The sequence below is a fragment of the Copidosoma floridanum genome, unplaced genomic scaffold (genome assembly GCF_036245765.1).
Source record: "Copidosoma floridanum isolate Cflo_tuat_1 unplaced genomic scaffold, Cflo_Japanese_pri ptg000005l, whole genome shotgun sequence".
Classification (NCBI taxonomy): domain Eukaryota; kingdom Metazoa; phylum Arthropoda; class Insecta; order Hymenoptera; family Encyrtidae; genus Copidosoma; species Copidosoma floridanum.
In genome coordinates, this window is record NW_028321882.1 from 1,524,823 (window position 1) to 1,548,417 (window position 23,595).

At 34.9% G+C, this 23,595-nt stretch overlaps 1 protein-coding gene across 2 annotated transcripts in view; it reads right to left on the reverse strand.

The window, feature by feature from the left end:
- Nucleotides 1-23,595, reverse strand: part of Lrch (Leucine-rich-repeats and calponin homology domain protein) — a 757,344-nt gene that overhangs the window by 648,794 nt on the left and 84,955 nt on the right. For both annotated transcript variants that reach the window (XM_089598107.1, XM_089598106.1), the window contains exon 2: nt 19,539-19,683. In XM_089598107.1, coding sequence (XP_089454233.1) covers nt 19,539-19,683 — 145 coding nt within the window. The remainder of the gene's footprint in view (nt 1-19,538; nt 19,684-23,595) is intronic.

The window sequence follows — 23,595 nt, forward strand, 5'->3', positions numbered from 1 at the left end:
TTTAATTTTTAAAAATTTTTTATCATGTTACCAAATGCATATATTTGTGCCCATTATTTCTTTCTACCATTTTATCAACATTCTGATTTTTACTGTTAATTCATTCTTAAATTTTTTGGTATACATTTTTATTTATAAATATTCTAACAATAGTTTCGTTGACATTATTAAAATAATAACTGTAAACAAAACATGTAGTGACAACATTTCTTTGCGAATTAATGCTAAATTTATGAAACCTGGATTCATAATTTACGAGTATAAGCGTTCCTAAGCTAAACTCTCAGGAATATGGCCCCTGGCAGACACTTTTTAGCACGTAGTGTCACAACTGTGTAAACTGTAACTTAACTTATGAATCTTATCTATATAAAGGGGAGTGAAGAGTAGGAATAGTAAAGAGGGAAATGAAGATCTCAGTCAGTTGCTAGATGATGCTGAGAGATAGGCTATTTTTACTACTGTTTTGTTCAGTAGGTAATAAAGTTGTTCCGTACAGTTTATCATAAGAGTATTGTCATTTATTTTTGGTAGCACAATTTCTGTTCAGTTTAATAAGGTATTCTGCTGTTATAGGGTTTCCGTTTGTAATAAATTAATTCATAGTTTCGTCGATGCATTCGTAAGCAATAAGTAAACTGCTATATAAGTTATCTCAGAAATATTGGACTGCTGTAATTACTGCAAAGCATTTTTTTCCATTCCAAAATAATTTATTTCTGCTGTATTTAGTGTTTTTAACATATACGCGATGGGATGGGCTTTTCCTAATTCTCCTTGGCTTAATTGGGCCCTAATAGCTACATGAAATGAGTCTATTGTTTATATGAATGGCTTATTCACATCGACGCAAGCTAACGCAGGTGCTCTGCATAATATTCTCCTTAACTCTTTGGAGTGTTTTGTTGAGTATCAGTCTATTTAAATTTTTTTCCTTTTTTTATCAAAGACAATAAAGGTTCTGCAGTTTCTGCAAAATTTTTAACGAAACAATGATAATAGCCTGCTAGCCCTGGGAATTATCTAACTCACGTTTGATTTTTGGGTTTAGAAAATTTTTTAGTAGCTTCCAATTCGTTGAATCAGGTTTCACTTCATAGCTACCTACTTTAAGTTCTAAATAAGTTGCTTCAGGTATAAGCAATTTACATTTATATAGTTGTAGTTTTAATTTCGATTCCAAAAGTTTTTAAAATAAATTGGAAATTTTTTTCACGTAATATTTTAATGTTTTTGATCATACCATCTCTCATCAAGAAATATAAATAACTCAATGCCTCGCAATACTGACAATGTTACGTCTATTATTCACTGAAATGTTGTTGGTGCATTACATAGTCAAAACGGCATTTCCACATATTCAAAATGACCGTTAGGTATGCTAAAAGCGTTTTATATCCATCAGCGGGGTTAACTTTTGTTTGACGGAACTACCGGCTAAATCAATAACAAAGGAGTTATGAAAGCCTTCAATTTACTCTAATATTTCAGCAATTTATGATAGTGGATAAGCATTAGGGATAATTTTTTTTAAAATCCATTCGAATAATAATACATGGTATTACGTGCGAGTATGGGTATTTAATCTTTGTTATGAAAACGGAAAATAAATTTTTCAAAAGAGAATTCAAAATTTTGTTTAGTTTTCAGGCTTAAAGGTTTTTTTTTATTTTTTATTTATTTTATAAAGTTGATCTCATTTTTTAGGCATAGGAAAGGTACAGGTTCGATTGGTCTGCTTTCTATTATTAATGTATTTACACCGTAATCAAGTCCAGTTTTATCTTGTTCTCGTCCATTCGCTCTAAATAACTGAACCACAAGAGTACGTAGAGTGTATATTGGCTGCGAAGCTATTTCTTTTAATAAAATTGTATCATCACAATTTGTTTCTCTGCCATTCTTTCATGTGCTACAACTAATAACATTAACTTCAGCACCCGGATCTAACAGAAAAATTTCCGAATGTTTCCAAAATGTTTCAGACAGTTCTGTAGATTTCATAGACATTAATGATTTTGGACGCATTAGATTCGAGCTCGCAGTCACATCCAAACAGCGAGTCTCGTTCTCGTTTTTTGGAAAGTTAAGGCAAGAGTCTTGGTATCGATCTTGATTACAATTTTGATATAGCTTTTGGTTGTGGTACTGAAATAGTACTTGTCAATGGTAAGGAAAGTCTTGAGTTAGAGTGTGAGAATAAGGATAACACATTTGTGGGTAGTAAGGTGAATACAAAGGTGGTGGTTTAAATTATGAGAATTCTTGGAAATTTGGAGGGTAGTCATAGCGACTAGGTTTATTACTCCAGGCTAGTGGTGTTGTACGGCTGGGTGGAAAGGCACCTAATCAACGACGTTAAGGTGCATAGCTAAGTGCAGGATGTAACATTCTTCGACCGTAATCATCGAATTTCGGTTGTCATCTTGACATCATTTTTAACTTGAGTATGCGGAAAAGAATTTTTATTATGAATTAATGGTCATTAAAACTAACGTACTCTTTGAAGTGGAAGTTCTTATGATGGGCCATAAACAGCCGCGTGAGGAAAAATGCGTTACGAAAAAACGTAGCCACCCACCCTGCGGCCCAAACCCTCTCCTAAATAACCTCTCTTACACACTCCATCCAGTTTTGTCTCCCTTTCTCTCACAGCACGCACCACTTTACTGTGTACCGCTTTGTCTCCCTCTCTCTTTTTTTAATTAAAAATTTCTAATTCTAAAATTTTTTTAGTCTCTATCATATGTTATGTGAATAATTATCACGTGATCGAAACCTATATTCTTATTATTAATTATGAGATCAAAAGAAGCTAGAAAAGCACGAATAAATTTTAATATTAAATTATAAATAATTATAGAAAACGAATAGAATAAGAAACCAGGTGTAGGTCTCGGGACCCCCGACGGATGTAAAATATGAAAAAATATGTTATTGAACTTGGTGGTATTTGATTGTCTATAGTGAAAAAAACAGGTTTTTTTAGTGGTAAGCTTTAAACAAACGTTTCTCTGAGAAATTCAGTTTGTCAAATCGTTGTATTATTATTATTATTTTTTTTTTTTTTTTATTAATGTTGGACTCAAAAATTACTAAATTCCGTTTTTATAAATGTGAAAACTCATGAATATTAATTTAAAGAGAGATTTTAAAGTTCAATTGCCAATGTTGATATTATTGCGAGCCTGTACGTATTATTGTGCACGTAATAGTGTTGTCAGTTTCAATGCTAGATTAATGGGGTATCTTCAATAATACCTATAAAGTGTCACAGGTTATGTGTGTACCAGATACTGTGGACGTGATACTTTGTTGTGCAAGTGTAAAATTTTTAATACTATTTTAGAACTGAAGCTTGATAAATAAGATACTATGTAAATTAATTTAATAATGTTAAGTGTTTCATAACTATGACTTATCAATTCAATTAAAATATACGCACCATACAAGAGTACTGCGAAAACTAGATGAGCTGCTACAATTCCCTCACTTATCCCTAATCTTCATTTTAGATTTTTATATTAAAAAGGCAGATTTTTATATTAAAAAGGCAGTTTTTTTAATCATTAACATATAAACAACGGGAAAGAGAAAGAACAATAATACATGGCGAAGAGTATCTATAATACCTACCTACGCATAGGTACATACGTATGTTTAACACTATGTTCGTGTGTATTATTTTCTCTGTCTTTTGGTCCCTTTTTAGATACCTGTGCGAAGTTGCGCATATGCGCGAATTTCGCTGACTCTTTACTAAAAACGCGTTAGCATGAAGTTTCAGTAAACATAAATGAAAGACTTTGGGAAAACTTTGCATTACGGTCAAATGTACATACAAAATATTAAAATAATCCTGTTCACGATGAAGAAGATTGAAAAAAATGATAATAGAATAATACTAATTCTGATATTAATTAATGATTATCTACAAGCACACAAAATATTGAGAAGAGCCATGAAAAAGGCCTACGTGTATGACTACAACAGAGAGAGAGCCAGCGCGACAGCAGACGATCAATGACTTTCTCTATCTCAATTACTCTAACTGGTACTGCCCCAAATGCGTTTTTCATTTTTTTTTCTCAAAATTTTTCGCTTGTCACAAAAAAATTAACAGTGCTTACTGATAAAAAAATTTTCACCCTACACGCTGGTATTTTTATTTTTTCTGTATCTCATACCGTTACAAGATACAAGCAAAACGAAATTTAAAATACGAATTCAATATTATTAGACCACGTAAAAATAATCATAACTATTTTATTTTAAATCAGCAGGCTTATCTACATATACCTAATACGAAAAATGCCCAAATATCGATCAATTTCCTAATTCAGAATTTTCTCGGTTAGTATCAAGTGAAAAGAACAGAGATCAGATCAGCGTGCTGCAAAAATCGATGACGTCCCCGACTACAAATCTGAAGGAGTCAGTAAAATTTAAAAAGTTTTTACAACACATATATTTTAAATACACACGGTGCATCAAAATAGATTCCAAAAAATATGAAAAATACAGTGTGATATGCACGCAGAGTTAAACAAAATAGCTCATTGCACTTTTCCGATATGATGCGTTGTTTAAACAATATGACACACAAACTGTTTGCAAAATCAACTAATCAACGAGAGCTACGTAATGTAGGGGTGTGGCCTTATTCAGTGAAAAGAGAAGAGAGGCAACTAGGAAAGCAGTCAAATAAGGTGGAATCAACCAATAACCCTTCCTCCTAGGACGTCCTTACAACTAGTGCGATTATTTTGTAATTTGAATAAAATCCTCAGCAGCCAATGCTTTTCACCCCAACGCGCATACTACCAGCACGTTTATTTTTTTAATCCATTGAAACTTTTAGCAACTTATCCTTTACACCCCGACGCAGTTACTACCAGCAGGTTTAATTTTTAATTATAATATAATCCTGAGCAGCTCATCCTTTCTAACCAGACGCGCTTACTACTAGCGCGATTATTTTATGATTAAAATAATATCCCTAGAAGCTACACCTTTTTATCCTAACGCACTTACAACAAGCGCATTGAATTTCTCATTTAAATAAAATTTTGAGAAGATAATCCATCATAACCCAATGCGTTTACTACTAGGACGATTGTTTTTTTATTACAATAAAATCACGAGCATCGTATCCTTCTTAACCAGACGCACTTATTTTTAAACGCAAATGAAACCTTGGGCAGATAAGCCTTTATAAGCCAATGCGCTTACTATCAGCGGAATTATTTGTGTACTAAATGAAAACCCGGAGTAGCTTATCCCTTATACCCTGACGAGCTTACGAACAGCACGATTATTTTTTTAAGCAAATTAAATTACTAGCAACTAATCCTTCACAGCCCGACGCGCTTACTACAAGCGCATTTTATTTTTAATCGAATAAAATCTCGAGCACATAATCCTCAATAACCTGACGCTATTACCACCAGACCGTTAATTTTGTTACACAAATAAAAACTTGAGCAGATAATCCTTTATAAGTCAATGCGTTTACTACGAGAGCAATTTTTTAAAATTATTTTAATAAAATCCTTAGCAACTAATCTTCATAACCCTGACGCACAAGCTACTGGCACGCTTATTTTTTCATTAAAATGAAATCTCGAGCAGCTAATCCTTTCAACCCTAACGCGCATACAACTAGCGCGTTTATTTTCTCGTTCATATAAAATCTTTAGCAGATAATCCTTTATAATCCAAACCATTTACCAGTAGCGCGATTGTTTGCTTATTATAATGAAATTCCGAGCAGCGCATCTTTTGTGACCAGACGCGCTTTCTGCGAGCACGTTTATTTTTTACGCAAATAAAACCTTAGGCAGATGATTCTTTATAAGCCAATGCGCTTCCTACAAGCACAAGTATTTTTGTTACTAATTAGCATACCGAGTAGCTTATCGTGTCTACCTGAACACAAATACTACCAGATCGTTTATTTTCTAATTTAAATAAAATGTTTAGCAGGTATTCCTGCATAACCCAATAAATTTACTACGAGCGTGATTATTTTTTTATAAAAATAAGGTCCCAAACAGCTTATCCTTTCTACCTTACCGCGCTAACAATCATCATGTTTACTTTCTCATTTGAATAAGATTTCGAGCAGATAATCCTTCATTACCCAATGCGTTTACTACTAGCGCGATTATTTTTTAATTATAATAAAATCCCGAACTTGAAGCATTTCCTTTGTAACCAGACGCGCTTTCTGAAAGCGCGTTTATTTTTTTACGCAAATAAAACGTTGGACAGATAATTCTTTACAAGCTAATAGGCTTACAACTAGCGCAATTACTTTTTTACTAAATTAAAATCCTGAGCAGCGTATCCTTTACACTGCGATGCGCCTACTGTCAGCGCCTTTAGTATGTTATTCATATAAAAAAACAACTTATCTTTTATACCCTGATGTGCTTACTACTAGCGTGATAATATTTTTAAACAAATTAAATCGTAAGTAGCTAATCCTTTACAGCCTGATACGCTGACTACCAGTACGATTATTTTTTCATTAAAATAAAATCCCGAACAGCGTATCTTTCATACTACGACTCGCCCACTACCAGAGTATTAATTATTTTATTCAGATAAAACTCTGAGCACCTAATCCTTGATAATAAGACGCACTTTCTGCGAGCTCGTTTCCATTTTTCATCCAATATAACCTTGAGCAGATAATCCACCATAACCCAATGCACTTACTACCAGCACTGTTCCTTTTTTTTTAATCAAATGAAATCGCAAGTACATTATTCTTTAAACCGCGACGCGCTTACTACCAGGGCTTTAATTTTTTTACTTTAAGAAAATTCCGGGCAACTTATCCTGCATACCCCGACGTGCTTACTGCCAGCGAATTTATTTCCTGTTTTAAATGAAATCTTAAAACCTTATGCTCTATGAGCATACAAGCTAACTACCAGGGCGATTATTTTTCAATCAAATCACGTTCAGCTCAGTCTCCACAGTCCGATGCGCTTACTACAAGCGCGTTTTATTGTTAGACGAATATAATCCAAAGCAGCTGATCTCCAGTAACCCAACACGCTTACCACCAGCCAGTTAGTTTTTTTATTAAAATAAAATTCTAAGCAGCTTATCTTTTATACCACGACGCGCTTACTACCAGCGCATTTATTCTCTTATCTACATAAAATCCTGAGCAGCTAATCCTTTATAACCAGACGCTCTTACTCCCAGCACAATTATTTTGTTCTACAAATAAAACCTTGAGCCGATAATGCTGTATACGCCAATGCGTTTGCTACCAGCGCGATTATGTTTTCAATCAAATTCAATTACCAGCAACTAATCCTCTGTACCACGTCACGCTTACTACCAGCAAGATTGTTTTTTTATGAAAATAAATCTTTGAGCGGATAATTCTTCATATTTTAATGCGCTTACTATCAGCGCGATTATTTTTTTACTTAATAAAACCGTGAGCAGATAATCCCTTGTAACTCAATGCGATTACCACCAGCGTGATTATTTTTCTACTCAAGTAAAATTCCGAGAAGCAAGTCCCTAATGGCTCTACAGGCTTTTTGTTAGCGCGTTTATTTTTTTACTACATTAAAATTACGAGCAGCTTATCCCAATGGCTTAATCCGCTTGTGAGAAAAAGTTAAACATTTTAGTAGGTACAACCTATGCTAAATTGAAAATCAAATTTGATTAACAAAAGCATACACAAGTTGAGGCTAAGCTTCGGTACATATTACACACATGTGTATTTTTAAGAACAAACGCAAGCTAACATCGGTGTTAAGTGAGTTGTTATTTATATTTTTCAGTTTAACTAAATGAAGTCTATAAAGTGTGAAATAAATTAACACTTACAACTGTGTGTATGATTTCATTTTAATGCTACAGGAGGTGTTCTATATGCCTACCGTTGTTTTTAACCACCAGAGTTGCTCTCCGTATCATGTTATCAACTGCACGTTGAACATGTCCTTTTTCCCATACCTCATCAAAGGCTCTGACAATGCGTTGTTGGTAGTCTTCTGCGCCGTTTTTTGTGTCTTGTACACGAGCTCTTTGACACAACCCTATAAAAATGAATCTAATGATATTATATCAGAGGATCGGGCAGGACAGATTATGGGACCATTTCATGCAATCCAGCGATCTGCATAAGTTTGGTCCAGGTGTGCTATGACATTGACTGAAAAGTGTGGGGGTGCACCATTGTATCAATAAATCATATCCCTTTGAATCGCTAAAAGCACATATTCCAGCAACCCAGGCAAGATTTCTTTGAGAAACTCCAAGTAACCTGTTCTATGAGTCTGGGTGGCAAAAAAACTGGGCCAACCTATCAAACGTTTTTTTTCAAGCATTTTTTATTCGAAAATGATTCGGTACTATAAAAATATTTAGAATCACTATAGGGCTGGTCCAAGTTAAGCGGAATACGCTGCGTGTGCAGCGACTTTTTCGGATCGAAAACGTTGTTTTTAACTTGTTTACTACGGATGGAAAATAGTTAGATAAAAAATTTGAACTCAAATTGATTTCTAAGTTTTCTTTTTTTTTTTTTTTTTTTTTTTTTTAACTTGGATGAGTCATAAGCTTATCTCTCAAACGACAGACATGCAAATTTTAAAGTTTGAAGATATAAATCTTAACAAATGACAAGCACTCAAAGATTGCGGGGTGTTGTCTAGCGCTGGCGTATACGTGTAGAAGAGAAAATCACGACGGATAAAACAGTTACTCAAAATCCACTTTAAGTTGTCTCAAAATTTTTATAGGGCTGTTCTTCCAAAAGCTTTTCTATCAGTTTTGTTATATTTTATTAAAATTTTAAAATCTATCTTGCTAAAATTTAGTAGTGGGCTAACCAGAGAATACAAAAGACATAATTCACAGTGTTCTGAAGATACGGACTTAACAGAATTAAAGCCATGCGAATTAAAGTATTTTCATCAGCAGTAGCATTATAAGAAAAGGTCTTAGAACTTAAGTATGTTGCAAAAACGTGATTTCATAATTTACTTCTAATAATTTAATAGTAACTTAATACTGACAAGTCGATTACCAATGATGGCAGCCCAAACAATAATGCTACAACGGTATTAAAATATTGTGGGACGTGTTAGCCTCGGATTTTCATGAGCCTAGTAAAGGTAACTATGCTGATTTAGCAATTAATTTTTAGTAAATGTGCATTCGCCAGACCACAAAATTTTATTCAAAATGTTCGCATCAGTGCGCACTCGAGCGAAAATCCTGTACAAAAATCAACACGGGGCTCATAATTACGTAGCAGAAATTTCGGTATTTTTAATCACAGTTTGGACACAACCAGGAGATACTCCAACGTGACGAGCAACAATTCGAATAGAGTTGGTTGGATCCTCGTCGAATAGCTTTTCATTGCGATCTTCCACTGCAGAAAGCATTTCTGTGTATTCTTCTAAAGTATAAGCACATCTGACGTCCATGGTGTACAAGGGAACAATGCCCTACTTCTTATCATAATGTGTGAATATAACTTAAAAAACAAGTCATGGATTGTTTGTTTTTGAGACAAACAAACTTGAGTAAGACTCGTTGGCTACCGACACTGTGCATGAATAAGCATGTAGCGGCACATAACTACAGTTCTAGCGTATAGTGTGCAAAAAGATTGCGATGAAATTAAAGTATACTATATTAAGTACTTCGACCGTTTACATACTGAAACTTATTTTAATTTTCCTAAATGTAATGTACTTAGACGTAACAAAGACAAAAAACAACTATACGAATAATTGAAATACTACAGATATGTAATTGTATATTCTAAAAGTTATGAAAGGTTTTATTTGCGTAAGAAAATAAACACACTGGTTATAAGCGCGTCTGATGACACAAAAGATACGCTACTTAGGATTTTACTATAATTAAAAAAAAAGGGTTAGTAGTAAGCGCATCGGGATATTAGGGCATAGTTGATCAAGATTTTATTCAAATTATAATAAAATGCGCTGGTAGTAAGCGCGTCGAGCTGAGAAGAATTAGCTGTTCAAAATTTAATTTGATTGAAAAATAATCGTCATGGTAGTTAGCTTGTGACTCCATAAAGAATAGGCTGCTCAAAATTTTATTTAAATGAGGAAATAAATTGGCTGGTAGTAAGAGCTTTGGGGTAAAAAGGATTAGCTGCTCAGAATTTTATTGGAATTACAAAATAAATTCGCTGGAAGTAAGCGCATTGTTGTGTAAAGGAGAAGGTGCTCGGAATATTACTATAATTAAAGAATTGACAGGCTGGTGGTAAACGCGTTGGGTTATTGAGGATTAGTTACTTGGGATTTTATTAAATTAATGAAAAATCGAGCTTGCAGTAAGCGCATTGGGCTGTGAAGGATTAGCTGCTCATGATTAAAACTTAATTAAAAAATAATCGCGATGGTTGTAAGCGCGTCTGGTCGTGAAAGATAAGCTGCTCAAAATTTTAATCAAATGAGAAAATAAATTCAGTGGCAGTAAGCGCGTCGGGGTGTGGAGAATTATCTGCTCGGTTTTCTATTCGATTAATAAAATAAACGCACTCGCAGAAAGCGCGTTAAGGAGGCTTGGCCGTTTGATGTCGTATCTATTGTGAGGTACTTATTATGCAAATGATTATTCGTATTTTTTTACAACTTTATTTATTATATACGTGAATCCACGACATATCAGAAGTACATGGAAAAGCAACAGAAAAATGGATATTGAAAAAATTCTGAATTTCCTGAGGTACCTTCTGTAAAGATGACGGCCTTGCCACGATAAAACTGAAAACACCGTACTCTCTTGCTCTCTTTTGCTGTTATATGTATACCTACAGTTGTGTTGGACTTAAACCTTTATGCTTGTATGTTTATGTATGTACAGCACATGCGCATTTACAACACCCGAAGAAAACAATTCTCACATTCGACGTTTTCTTACTGTTTTCTCAAAATTTTACGTGCCGACCCTTTTTTTTTTTTAAATTAATAGATTCTTTATAATTGAAAGTATATGTACTAATTCGATTTCTCGGCCCACAGCTTTTTATAGTAGTACAATAGTCAATTTTATTTTAGGTTTCGTATGGTTATGTGTTACAGTGAGGAATTTTCACAAGCAATGTTCTCAAAAATGAATGAGTTGACCTACCGATTTTTATTTCACATAAAAATCTGGCATACTTTATTTACATTATCTCTAAATTTCAGAGCTAGCCATCATTTAATTTAAAATTACTTAAGCATTACCAAGACTTCGGGGATCAGCTGCTTAGGATTTTATTTAGATAACAAAATAAACGCGCTGGTAATAAGCGCGTCATAGTATAAAGGATAAGCTGCTCGGGATTTCATTTGAACATAAAAATAAATTAGGATATTTAGCTTTGAATCTTCATTGCCTTCCTATTGATAATTTATAATAATTTAGAAAACAATAAGAATAGCTCTGATGCTCCATTCCTTACTCATTAATAGGCTTTGAGTCACTAATACAAAAAACTTTTAATACCTGCCTACTACAGTATCAAAAGTGAGTACGTAAGTAATGATTTCAAATTTAATAACTTTTCACTTTTACTTTCTAACTTTTTAATCGAATTCTTTATTTAGTCCTTATAGAAAACAAGAGTGTTACTTAGCATGTGTTAAAAAAATACAATGCGCTCACCTTGTTACGTACAGCGAGTTATTAACTGCGATTATGTTCTTGATTCTTTTGAAAAAGCCCACCACTCTATTTTGCCATAAAAAGTACAACATCTACTGTATGAACCTCTACTATGGTTAGATCCCCGGGTGGGGTTTTCGCTAGTTTCTCCATACCAAGCGCTTCCCCGGGTGGCGGATAGGGGCATCCTCTAAAGACATGAGGTGACGATGGGCAGCCGGGGTTGCTCTCTGTGGTAGTGGTCGGGGGCATGGGTCAGGGGGTGTGTGTGGCATTGGCATGTGTATCTGTGGTGGTGTGGACGGAAGATTAGTGCCCCTTGTCACCGGCGTGGATGCATGGGCCGGCTCTGCTTTTGCTCCTTGTTCTTCGCTTTCTGCTGCCGCCGTGGGTGGCACTCCATTGCTTGATGCAGGCCAACAAAAACTAGCACCCGTCGTGTATAGAAGAAGGCGGCGGTTAAAACCTTCTTCTCAGATACGTGCACCACACTCTCACTAAACAAACACAGGGGTACTTACAGATTGTTCTGGGTTGCGTGTGGCGGGTCCTTTCCTGGGCTTGCGTTGGAGGCCTGGCGGTGGGTAAAGCCAGACGATGAGGCCCAGGTAAGTCTGGGTAACCACATCTGATATGGCTGTACGCCTCATAAACAAAAAAGACGTGGTGGGCCAACTAATCTAGGATTACTACCACTGAGGAGGCTACCTTAGTGCCTTACGCCAGCTCGTTTTGGTGGGTTGTCTACGCGGCCGTGGGACTGTACGGTGCTGCTCGTCTCGCTGAGATGACCGTTGTGTACCAACATATAAAAACATTACACACGAACACCATTCTTAGACTTGTTACTCAACGCCAGAACAGTCTCCGCGGGTGGGACTGAGGGAAAGTGGCGACTACCGGCCGGCCCGAGCAAGTAGCGGTTCTCTCTGGTAATAGATAGGGCCGCTGACCTGGTTTTAACCCTTTCCAAATACTTATTTCTAGAGAAAAGGGTAGTGCTGGCCCTCGCGGGTCAATACGACATTAAAAAAGATGCCAATATAAAAAAAGTCGATGCAAAACTTGTACCCCAGGCGGTAACCTCTCTGAGGGAATCCGCCGGCAGTTCCGATCCGGTGAAAGCCCGGGTGACTGTCGCAGGCCCCACGGATTCTGGGGGGGGGGCACAAAGACGTGTCTCATGGCTATCAGGAACTGCTTAATGTTCCATGGCTCTTTCTAACGGACAAAGGACGAAGAGGAAGTCTGTCGAGCATAGGCACCAACGAAACCGAGAACAGTATCAGTATTGAGCGACCAGACCTAGGAGGAGCTTGCCTCTTTAGAAGAAAGTGGTGCTAAGCTCAGAGTAAAGCGACAGCAAGTGGCTGATTAAGTCTAATCAGCAACGAAAGATATTACAGAGACACTACAATTAATCAACGATAAGTACGGCAACACAGCGAACGCTGTTAAGAATGGGCTCAAATCCGAGCTTAAACACCTTCAAGAGATAGGGGTGCTAAGAAAAGGCTTTCTTCATAAAGAAGAAGTGTGTGCAAACGCTTGAAAGTTGTCATTCGAATCCCTGCAGTCGAGGGAACAAAGGCGAGATAATTTCCGACGGCATGTACAGAAAAGAACCCTGAATACTGACCTAAAAGAAATAGAACGAAGTAAAAGAAACAGGAGCCCATCGGACAGCCCTGAGAAACGCTAGCAGACTATGTCTTCAAAGAAAAAGAAAACAGGCAGTGGCAAACAAGAAGAAATTCCACTGAGTGATAAAACAAGCCGGAAGAAAAAAGTAGATGCCACAACAACAGTAGTAGTGAAGATGGCCGAAGGGCAGACCTTTGCGATGGTACTGAGGACGATGAAGGCGAACTTTGACCCTGATAAGGCTAATGTGGCAGTCCAAAGTGTTGTCAATACAAAAAAAGGAGACATACTGATGAAGGCCAAAGGTGTAGAGAATGCTACTGCATTCTCACAGCAAATTGAAAAGTCGGTAGCCGGACAGGGTACTGTCACAATGAGCAACAAAAAAGTGACATTGGAGGTCCGAGACTTCGATGTTATTGTGGAGGAAGATGTGGTCAAAGAGGCTTTCGTTAGGACTTTTGGACTTAAGAGCCAGGAGCCAGAAGTAGCTCTCAAAGCCAAATGCCAGAGGACAGAGGCTGGCGTTGATAAAGGTGGACGAAGCGACTGTCAAACAAGTAGAAGAGGAAGGCAGGTTACAAGTTGGCTTCGTAAGCTGCCGAATACGAAGAAGAATTAAAGTAACAAGATGTTACAAATGCCTGGGATATGGACACGTCTCAGGCAACTGCAGAGAAGAAAACAGATCAAAGCTTTGCTTCCGGTGTGGAAGCTCAAACCACCGGTGTCCAAACCAAAGAGTGTCCAGGCCCAGGACGGTGCTTCCTTTGCCTAACGACGGACAACAAGCACGAAGCAGGCAGTGGGAGCTACCACTCATTCAAAAAAACGCTAGAAGAGGCCAGGGGTAAGGCCGAAGCAGGACGAAAATAAGGTAAAAAGGCCTTGAGTTAAATGGCAGGCTAATGTGGACCCACGCTGCGCTGGGTACTTTTTACCTATCAGCAAGGGAAAGCATCAAGCTTATAGTGGTGCATGCTAGGTTAGCGGCCTACTATGGAGCGCTAGAAAGGGTGCTGGTCCTCAGGGACTCCAAGTCCTTGTCAGGAGTCGAGAGCATTAGCACCTCTAGCAAATGGTGGCGAGTTAGCTCGTTAATGCTGTGAGACGCGATGGTCTCTCTGGTGGCTCCACCCTGAAGTAATGCTAACACGGTTCCAGGGTGGATCAAAAGCCACGCGGCATGGGGGGAGGGGGTTTTAGTGGGTATATGGGTGGTCTTATAAAAAAAATACACCAAGTCCCACACTACCGCTGTCCCTGTGGTGTACCTCAATGCATTTCCTCTCCCTCCACAAATAAAGAAAAAAAAAAAAAAAAAACTATGGTTGGATCATAATCATTCTTTCACTACTTTGTCTTGCTTTTTTTGCGTGCTGTCTCCTACTTTCCTCACTTCTCTTTCCACTGAATGAGGCCACGCCCCTACATCGCATAGCTCTCATTAAATGGTTGATTTCGCAAACAGTTTTATGCATCATATTGTTTAAACAACGCATCCAATCGTAAAAGTGCAATGATATTTTTCGTTTAACTTAGCAAGCTTAATCCAGAATCTTTTCGTAATCTATTTTGGTATACTTCAATCAAGTAAGGGCTCATTTAAAGCTTAAAACATCTACTTTCGAATGCTGAGAGCACCTTTATGAAAATTGAATATTGCGACACTAATATAGCGGTCTAAGGCAAGGGAAAACTTTGAGTAATAAAAGAAAAAGCTTGTAAAAGTAGAAATTCTCCTCTTTTCAGCTCAAAGTGTAAGCTGATCAAGGTCGGGAAGCGGGCCCGTAGTCGTTGTCATCGAGCAACCGCAGCTCTAGATTGGTGGGAAACTTGGCCTCTCTAGAGTCAAATACTACAAGTCAGGTCCAGAAGTTGCACTGGAAAAGGTGTGCAAATCCGATTAATCTGGATAATCATATCAGAAAAGACTGAAGGAATATTTGAAAAAATGTGTTAACACTGTTTCAAAGCTTACCTAAAAAAGCCAAAATATGTCAAAGCTGTAGAAAATCAGCCTCCATATCACAGAATAATAAAAATTATGACAGGAATGCTATAGATTTTAATGATAATTTAGAAGATGTGCCTAAAAACAAGTTTCTTTTTACAGTTGCTATGGATTCTAAAGTTAAACGTGATTCACTTACTAAAACAGCTCAGGTATCTAGGGGAAAAGCACTTGAAGAATTTTTTGATGGATTAAAGAAAAAATTTAATAGTTCACCAGAGAATAGTCCTATGCAAAAATCTATACTCACAATTGCTCCAGAGTTTTGGACTGCTCGTGAAATTACAGCAGAATTTGATTGATCTTATAGAATGGCTCTTCAATAAGAGCATTTAAGAAAATCTAGTGGTGTATTAGCTACTCCTCCTTTAAAGAAAGGTAAGAATCTTGACAAAGAGTTAGTCTCAAAAGTGATTGTAATTTATGAGTCCTAAGAAGACAGTCGGATAATGCCTAATAAATAAGATACTGTTACAGTTAAAATCAAATATAATACTAGGGTATTACGCAATATGTTTAAAGAGAAGTATCCAGAATACAAAATTGGGTCAACCAAATTTGCTGAGTTGCGTCCTTATTGGTGTATAATTGCTGGAGGTCCAGGCATGCATAGCGTTTGTAGACTTGAAAGTACTTGACTGTAAACTGGAAAACGCTAATGAAAGGTTCAGAAATTGAATTAAAGGCCTATAAAGATTGTATGAATTATATTTTGTGTAGGAAGAGTGTTACTAACTGCTATTTGCTGAGCTGTCCGGAATATCGTGGTTTTAAGAAATTTTATGATCTTATTACTAAATTACTGGAAAAGAATATAATAGAACTAGCAGCCACGGCTTCGCCCGGAATTCACTGGACAGAACATCGAAGGGTTAACACGTAATGTAAAACATTTTCAGTTAAAAATTTTACATACATTCCCGACACTTCTGTAAACAAAAATCTTGTTATTAAAAACATATTTCCACAAAACTTATATTCACAAATTCCAAAACTTTATTCGTTATAAAATTACACAAAAACCCATTCCCTCTCCGTCCGGTCGTATCTTATAATATTTATCCCTCATACAAAGTATCTAAGAAATTAATTTATCTCATTTTATTTAATACACAGTTTGTATTAACTTACAGTATAAAAAAATTCTATTGAATTAGTCAATAGAATCAAGAATATAAGTTTTCCACACAACGCCATGTTACATTCATTTGATGTTAAAACTCTTTTTCCGAGTATACCAATCCGCGAAGTACAATGTATCGTTGATAATCTATTATGCAGAAATAAAATACATGAATTAGTTCACCAAGAAATTTTATTAATATTAGAAGCAGTTCTCAGTCATAATTATTTTCAATTTCAAAATAAATTTTATTATTTTAAAGATGGTCTAATTAAGGGTAACCCAATCAGTCCGTTACCTGCGGAAATGTTTATAAACGATCTTGAACAAAAAATAGTGTCTTATTCACTCCCTTAATATTTATTGTTTTGGCATAAATACGTAAACAAAATTATTGTTTGTTGGACGGGTACTCGGAGATAATTAGATATTTTCTTTAATTTTATTAATAGTTTACATAGTAACATATAATTTACATTAGAAATCGAAAATAAAAACCAAATTAATTTTTTAGATCATTCGACTATCAAAAATAATGGTAGAGTTTTATTTAATTTTTACCGTGAACCTTCGTACACAGATATCATCATTCACAATAAATCGTTACATCCATATTTACATAAAATGGCTGGATTTTACAGTTTTGTACATAGACTTTCAACGATATCTTTAGAGCCATCAGATTTTGACCATGAGTTAAACATTATTAAATAATTAGCATTCAATAATGGTTACAACCCGGTTATTATAGATAATATACTTAATAAAGTAAGACTGAAAAAAGCTATTGAAAACGTCTTCCCTTTGTCTGTGGCGGATGATGATTGTCGGTACCACACATTAACTTATACCGGTACACATACTTATAGAGTTGCTTAATTTTTTCAACAATATGATATTAATTTAGCGTTTAAGACAAATAAAAATTTCCAAAAAATAATGAAAAACTAACGAAGACAAAATTGATAAAGAAAACAAATCAGGCGTTAATAAGAGATATTGTGGCACACCAGGTTGAGATAAATTGTATTTTGGCCGAATGGGTAGAACGTTTGAAAGACAAGACAAAGAACATATAAGTACTTTGAACAATAAGACTAACATATCAACGTATTCTTATCATTTAATAAAATGTAACCATGTTTTAAATGATCACTATGATATCTTATATGATTGCAATAACAGTAAAAAACTAGATTTTTTAGAAGCAATGGAAATCAATAAATTTAAAAATTCAGGCAGACTATTAAACGGCCAGTTAGATCTCAATAGTTCATCGATATTAAATTTAAAACTTTAATGTTACCACTATATAAATATATGACGTATACTTATATTGTATTATTATGAATTGACTCTACATTTAGTATATATGTAATATAGCAACGCAACGTAATTTAGTTTAGTTGGAATTTGATAGCTATCTGAAAAAGGTATTGTGTACTAAAACAGATGTTATGGCAATATTTGAGTTTGAATAATGAATGAAGATTATAAACAGTGTGTTTTAATTGTTAAAAACTATTAATATCAATTTTGCATACAGACTTTTTAACTAGCCCTACGATGTAGTAGATAAGATTACTGATGTTAGCATCATATTTTACAGTTTGCTAACTTTCATTCTCCACGTTCACTTCTAAGGCAGAAAAAGTTTTATCACGCGACTCACTAGACGGTTATAAAACTCACAATCGATTATCGATCCATACAAAACTTTAGTATCTCCCAGCTTACTATATACTACAGCTATGTGGTCTTCACTTCTGGATAATTTAACCAGTAAACTAACCAGTAAAGTAAAAAGGAAATTCACTCAAAAACATATCAGAAACTGATAACGACAAAATTAATGTCAAAAAACTTGTAAATTACAAATTTCAGACCCTTCAATAATAAAGAAGAAAAATTTAAAACCTTCATGAGGTGAGCCAATAAATTAAGGTGGGAAACAAGAGAATGCAAAAAAAAAAAAAAACGATTAGCCCCCACGCTGAGCATCTGAAAAATCTGAAACACTAGTAACAATGAACAATTGCAAAATCATCTAGAATTGTCAAGTTAAAATAGTATTATACACATCATGTAATTTCAAAGCTTAAGTAAAAGAGTGAATTAAGTAACGGGTCCGAAAGCGCAATAAAGCTATAAATAACGATCTCTACTTCAAGATAAGTAAGGAGCAGAAAAATCATCAGTCATTTCATAACAGCTGGTAAAGTAAAAAAAATCTAACATTAACAAAAAAGAAACTCGATAAAAAAAGACATAGAAATAGCAAGTATACTAAAAGATAGCAAGATTAGCGAAAAACAGATTGATATGTTTTGCAGACTTTCCCAGTTTCAAATTAAATTGTATACAACAATTTCTTCAAGATAAGTAACAGGTCAATAAATGTAGTTTTTGATGACAAAGGTTTTAGAAAAAAAAATCAGAAACTACGTACATTCCTCGCAAAACAAGGTTGAAAATAGTAGTTTTCGTCAAATAAGTGTCATCGTCTCTAGGGCTATTTTGCGATCCGAAAGACGTAAGGTAGCCGCAGAGCGATGGCGCTTATGTGGCGAATCCTATGTTTCTTACCAAGGGCACACCCGACCCTCAGTAACGATCAAGGTCAAAATAATTTTTTTTCTTATTTTGGGCGCAACGCAGCAGCTGCACTTTGCGCTCTCGAGCCACACTTTGCGCCCAGTAAATCAGTTTGTACCCATAGGCAGAAAAGCTATTTTTAAAGTTTTTTTCCTACTCTAGACGTTTTTGAGAGGCTGGTATACTCTTAGTAGAGAAAATAGGATTAACCACATAAGCGCCATTGTCCTGGAGATGATGACGCTTATCCGACAAAAACTACTATTAATTCCATCAAACATAATCGAATACGAGAGAAACTGATAAAAGTAAACAGAAATAGAGAAAATGTATAACTATAACATAATTGATAAGAACTGAGAGGAAGTAAATAATACACCCAATAATTAAATTTCTTACCAAACTTAACGTTTCAATAAAGTTTAAAGCAGAGTTTGTGTATTATCTCTTATACCTAAATACAACGTAATTAAGTGATGTGTGTACCTTATGTCTAGATAGCTTAGCGACTGAAGTAATGCTACGGTTTCTGGTATCACTCTGATAGTGTTATGATGTAAATGTAATTTTTCTAGAAAAATAAATTCAGTAACTTCTTCAGGCAATTCTGTGAAGCGGTTTTTGGACAAATCTGAAAAAAAATTATGTTACATAATTATTTTATGTCAGTACTACTTTCAACAATAGAACATAATTGACGGATAAAATGATCATGGAAAAAATTGATGTAAGTAATAAATTTTTTTTAGTTATCTTTTAATTTTTAATTCTTACTACTTATTCGTCAGAAACATGTCCTAATAAATTGAGTATAAAAACTCTTAAATACTGTGCTTATAGTACACCTAATGTAGCGTTTGCTTTGTGACAAAGAGTAAAAATACTCTCACTGATCTAAAATAATACCTTTGACGTAAAAAAAGCATTGTAACTTTTTTTTAATACACAAATTTTAATATTTTATAATAATAGTATGTATGAATTAGCTTAAAATGTCAATAATTTTGCATGAAATTCAGACTAGCTTGAAAAAAATATATTGTAAAAAGTTAAATAAAGCCAATTGATTGGAATAATATCGAACAGAAAATATTTTTCTCTAAGACCTAAGAAAAATGGCAAACATAGTAAAACACGGTTTTAAGCATCGGAAACAGTAAGCTTTAATAAAAAAAAATATAGAAGTATGCGTGGCAGAAAGACATGCGAAATAAGCTCTGATTATTCCTAACTATTCTAGTAGGTTCCTAGTAAAATGCAAAAAACCTCGTTTTTTGAGGAAATATTTGAAAATTAATAACTTTTCTTGCATAAACATTAAGGGCTAAAATTTGACAGAGTTGTAGCTTAAGTGATCTTCGACAACCATACCAAATTTCAGCAAGATCAGATGGATAGTTTTTGCAAACCACAGCTAAAGGAAAAAAAGTACTTTGGCAAAACGACCAAAAAAAAGTTGTTTACAATGTTAGGTGCAATTTTTTGTGGGATCATATTTTTTCATACTTACTCTACAATTTATTAAAGTATCGAATTTTTTTACAGTGTGGAAGTTGGTTATTCATCCTTGAGGTTTCATTATTTTTAAGAGTACTTGCAGTTTGAACGTACTCGGTCAATAACACCAGAGTTGAGGTTCAGAGAGTGGACGTGGCCTATGTATCGGCAACTACGATGGTTCATTGCCCCTCACGCGCCATACTACCGTATGCGAAAAACATCCATGCGGTTTTATCATTTTTTAAATTACTTCCACACTGTAAAAAAATTCGATACTTTGGTAAGTTGTAGAGAAAGTATTGAAGAATACGATTCCACAAAAAATTGCATCTAACGTTGCAAACAACTTTTTTTAGGCCGTTTTGCCAAAGTACCTTTTTTTGCATTAGCTGCATTTAGCTGAGGTTTGCCAGAACTATCCATCCTATTCTGTTAAAATTCGTTACAGTGGTTAAAGATCACTAAAGCTACAACTCTGCCAAATTTTAGCCCTTAACGTTGATACGAATAAGAGTTATTAATTTTTTAATATATGCTCAAAAAACGAGTTTTTTTTGCATTTTTCAGGCAAACCACGGGACCACTTGGGATTAAGCGGAGCTCATTTTGTTTGCCTTTTTGCCACGCATACTTCTATATATTTATAAGTCTCACTGGTCGTTTCTGATGCTAAAACCCATATTTTACCACTTTTGCCATTTTTTTAGGTCTTACAGGGAAATATTTTTTGTTCGATTTTATTACAATCAATTAGCTATGTTGAATTCTCTACAATGTATTTTTTTCGAACTAGTCTCAATTTCCATTGCCGAAAACTTAATTTGATCCCACTATCAAGCCTGTACTTTAACCACATGACCTATAGCTGAGCAGGAATTAGATCACCTTTTGCGATAATTTTTTTTTACATTTACTGTCTATTAGTCAGTTAAGAAATTAGAAGTAAAAATTCGTCGTGAGAAGGCAATCTTCTTTCACTGATACACATTATTTGCATCATAATCATGGCTCTTGGTGGACTGTATTTTAAATTATCTTGACCTGATGGGAGAGGTAAAGAGGAGGTGAGACGAAAGACTCAACTCAAAGTGTACAAGATACACCTTTAACACTTATCTGAATATTTAATAAGTAACAAAAAAAGAGCTCTTTCTCTGCTTACATAATTGTTAGTATAATGGTCGCACACTTAATATAAAGCAAGGTAAGTATACTCGTATGTAATAATAATTTAATAATTAAGCGATGGATATTACGAGACACGTGAATACGGTACATAAGACCACAGTGCGACTTATCAAAACAGGCGTACAGGGCAGACCACCGAGCCGCAGCAGCAGTGAGCTCCAGGTACAATGTGAGTACACGGAGCGCGGCTATTGACTATTTAGTGTACGCATATGCGCTCCTTATTGGTTTAAATGTGTTTAGGCACGGCACTACTTGAAGAAATAATAAAACAATAAATAATAAGCATCAGTACAGAACTATTAATGTTGTACACAAATGTTTACCAAAAATAAAAAATAGTCTGGAATAGTGCTCAAAAATACGAAGAAAGTGTTTTTGAGGCCAAATCAGTCCACAACTTTTCCCACAAAAAAATAACAACAACCGAAAACAGCCATTTTTAGACGCTTTATAGCAGGACTTCTAATGGTCCTAGACTTTTTTCTTACAAATAAAATTGTATATAATTGTAGATATTTTTAATGCCTAGTTCTTATAGTAATTTAGTTTAATTTATTTTTTTTTAAGTTTTGCTAAGCTATCGAAAAATGCAATGCAAAATTGGGCAATCGGCTTTGGGCATCGAAGGGGAAATGACACATGGAAGAAATGCCTCTCTGCTGCAGTGGCCAGCCTCAAGGTGAATGTACAACTTTAAATCAGCTATGCAAAAAAAAAGAATAGTGTAACTCCGAAAGTATGAGATCTATTTTAATGTTTTTTTTTTAAAAGTGTGGTATTTCACAAAAAAATTAACAAATAGCCTATTCCTCTAATAAAACAAACCTGCACTGCAAGTTCAAATTTCGTCCTCATATAGAACTCTTTGTCATAGTTAAAATATTGTATATTAATCTGTTAAACTGATCTTAATAAAATATGTAATATTTTATCGAACCTTATTACATCATAATTTTGTTACCTGGTAGTTTATAGTAGTATTTTCATTCTTTAGCCTAATATAGTAAGTTTGCTCATGCAATATTTTGGAAAATTAGTGAAAACAATATGGTAATAAACATAACATATTATGGGTACAAAATCGCGAAAATTCTTTTACTTACTTAACATTTACACATTATCACATTCACAGCACACTTTTTGTTTACAAAACGTGATCGTAACGTGTAATCTTAGACTTATAACATAGTTATGAAATACTTTTTTAATTTCAAACTATTTATCATTCACTGTTGTCTCCCGCCACTCTTTCTTCCATATGTAACGTGATATCGCTCTCCAGTGATGCACAAGTGCTAAAAACCATATCCAACACTTCGTTGCCATCTTGCGCGCGCGTTTGTATTATAATCGTCAACCATCACAACGATGTTGATGTTCAAATAGTTCGCTTCGTGGCAACTAGTACAGATACTAAATTTATTACTTTTTCAAACAGCAATAATTAAAAAAAACCACGATGAATCCATCATCATAAAACTCCTCCATGTCGTCTTTCGCATTTTTTGTACACTCAGCTATGTTAAACAGTGACGCAAGACTACTAGTATATAACTCAATAGTTCTGAAAAAAAAAATAGTTTTATCCAAGTATGCAATATAATATTAGTTATAAAGGTTCCGTACATGGTCAAAAATTAAACGTCACATATTTATGGTGTAGGAAGAATGAGCTTGCTAGTAACATTTTTGCAAGGTGCCCCACTTTAAAAATTAAACATTAAAATTGGTCTCGTACATTCAAAGTTATACTATTTTTTTTATGACACAACCAATTTAAAGCCACGCATTCACTTTCAGGCTGTTTTTGTATACTGGGCTTTTCTTGTGACTCCAGAAAATTTCGGAAGCC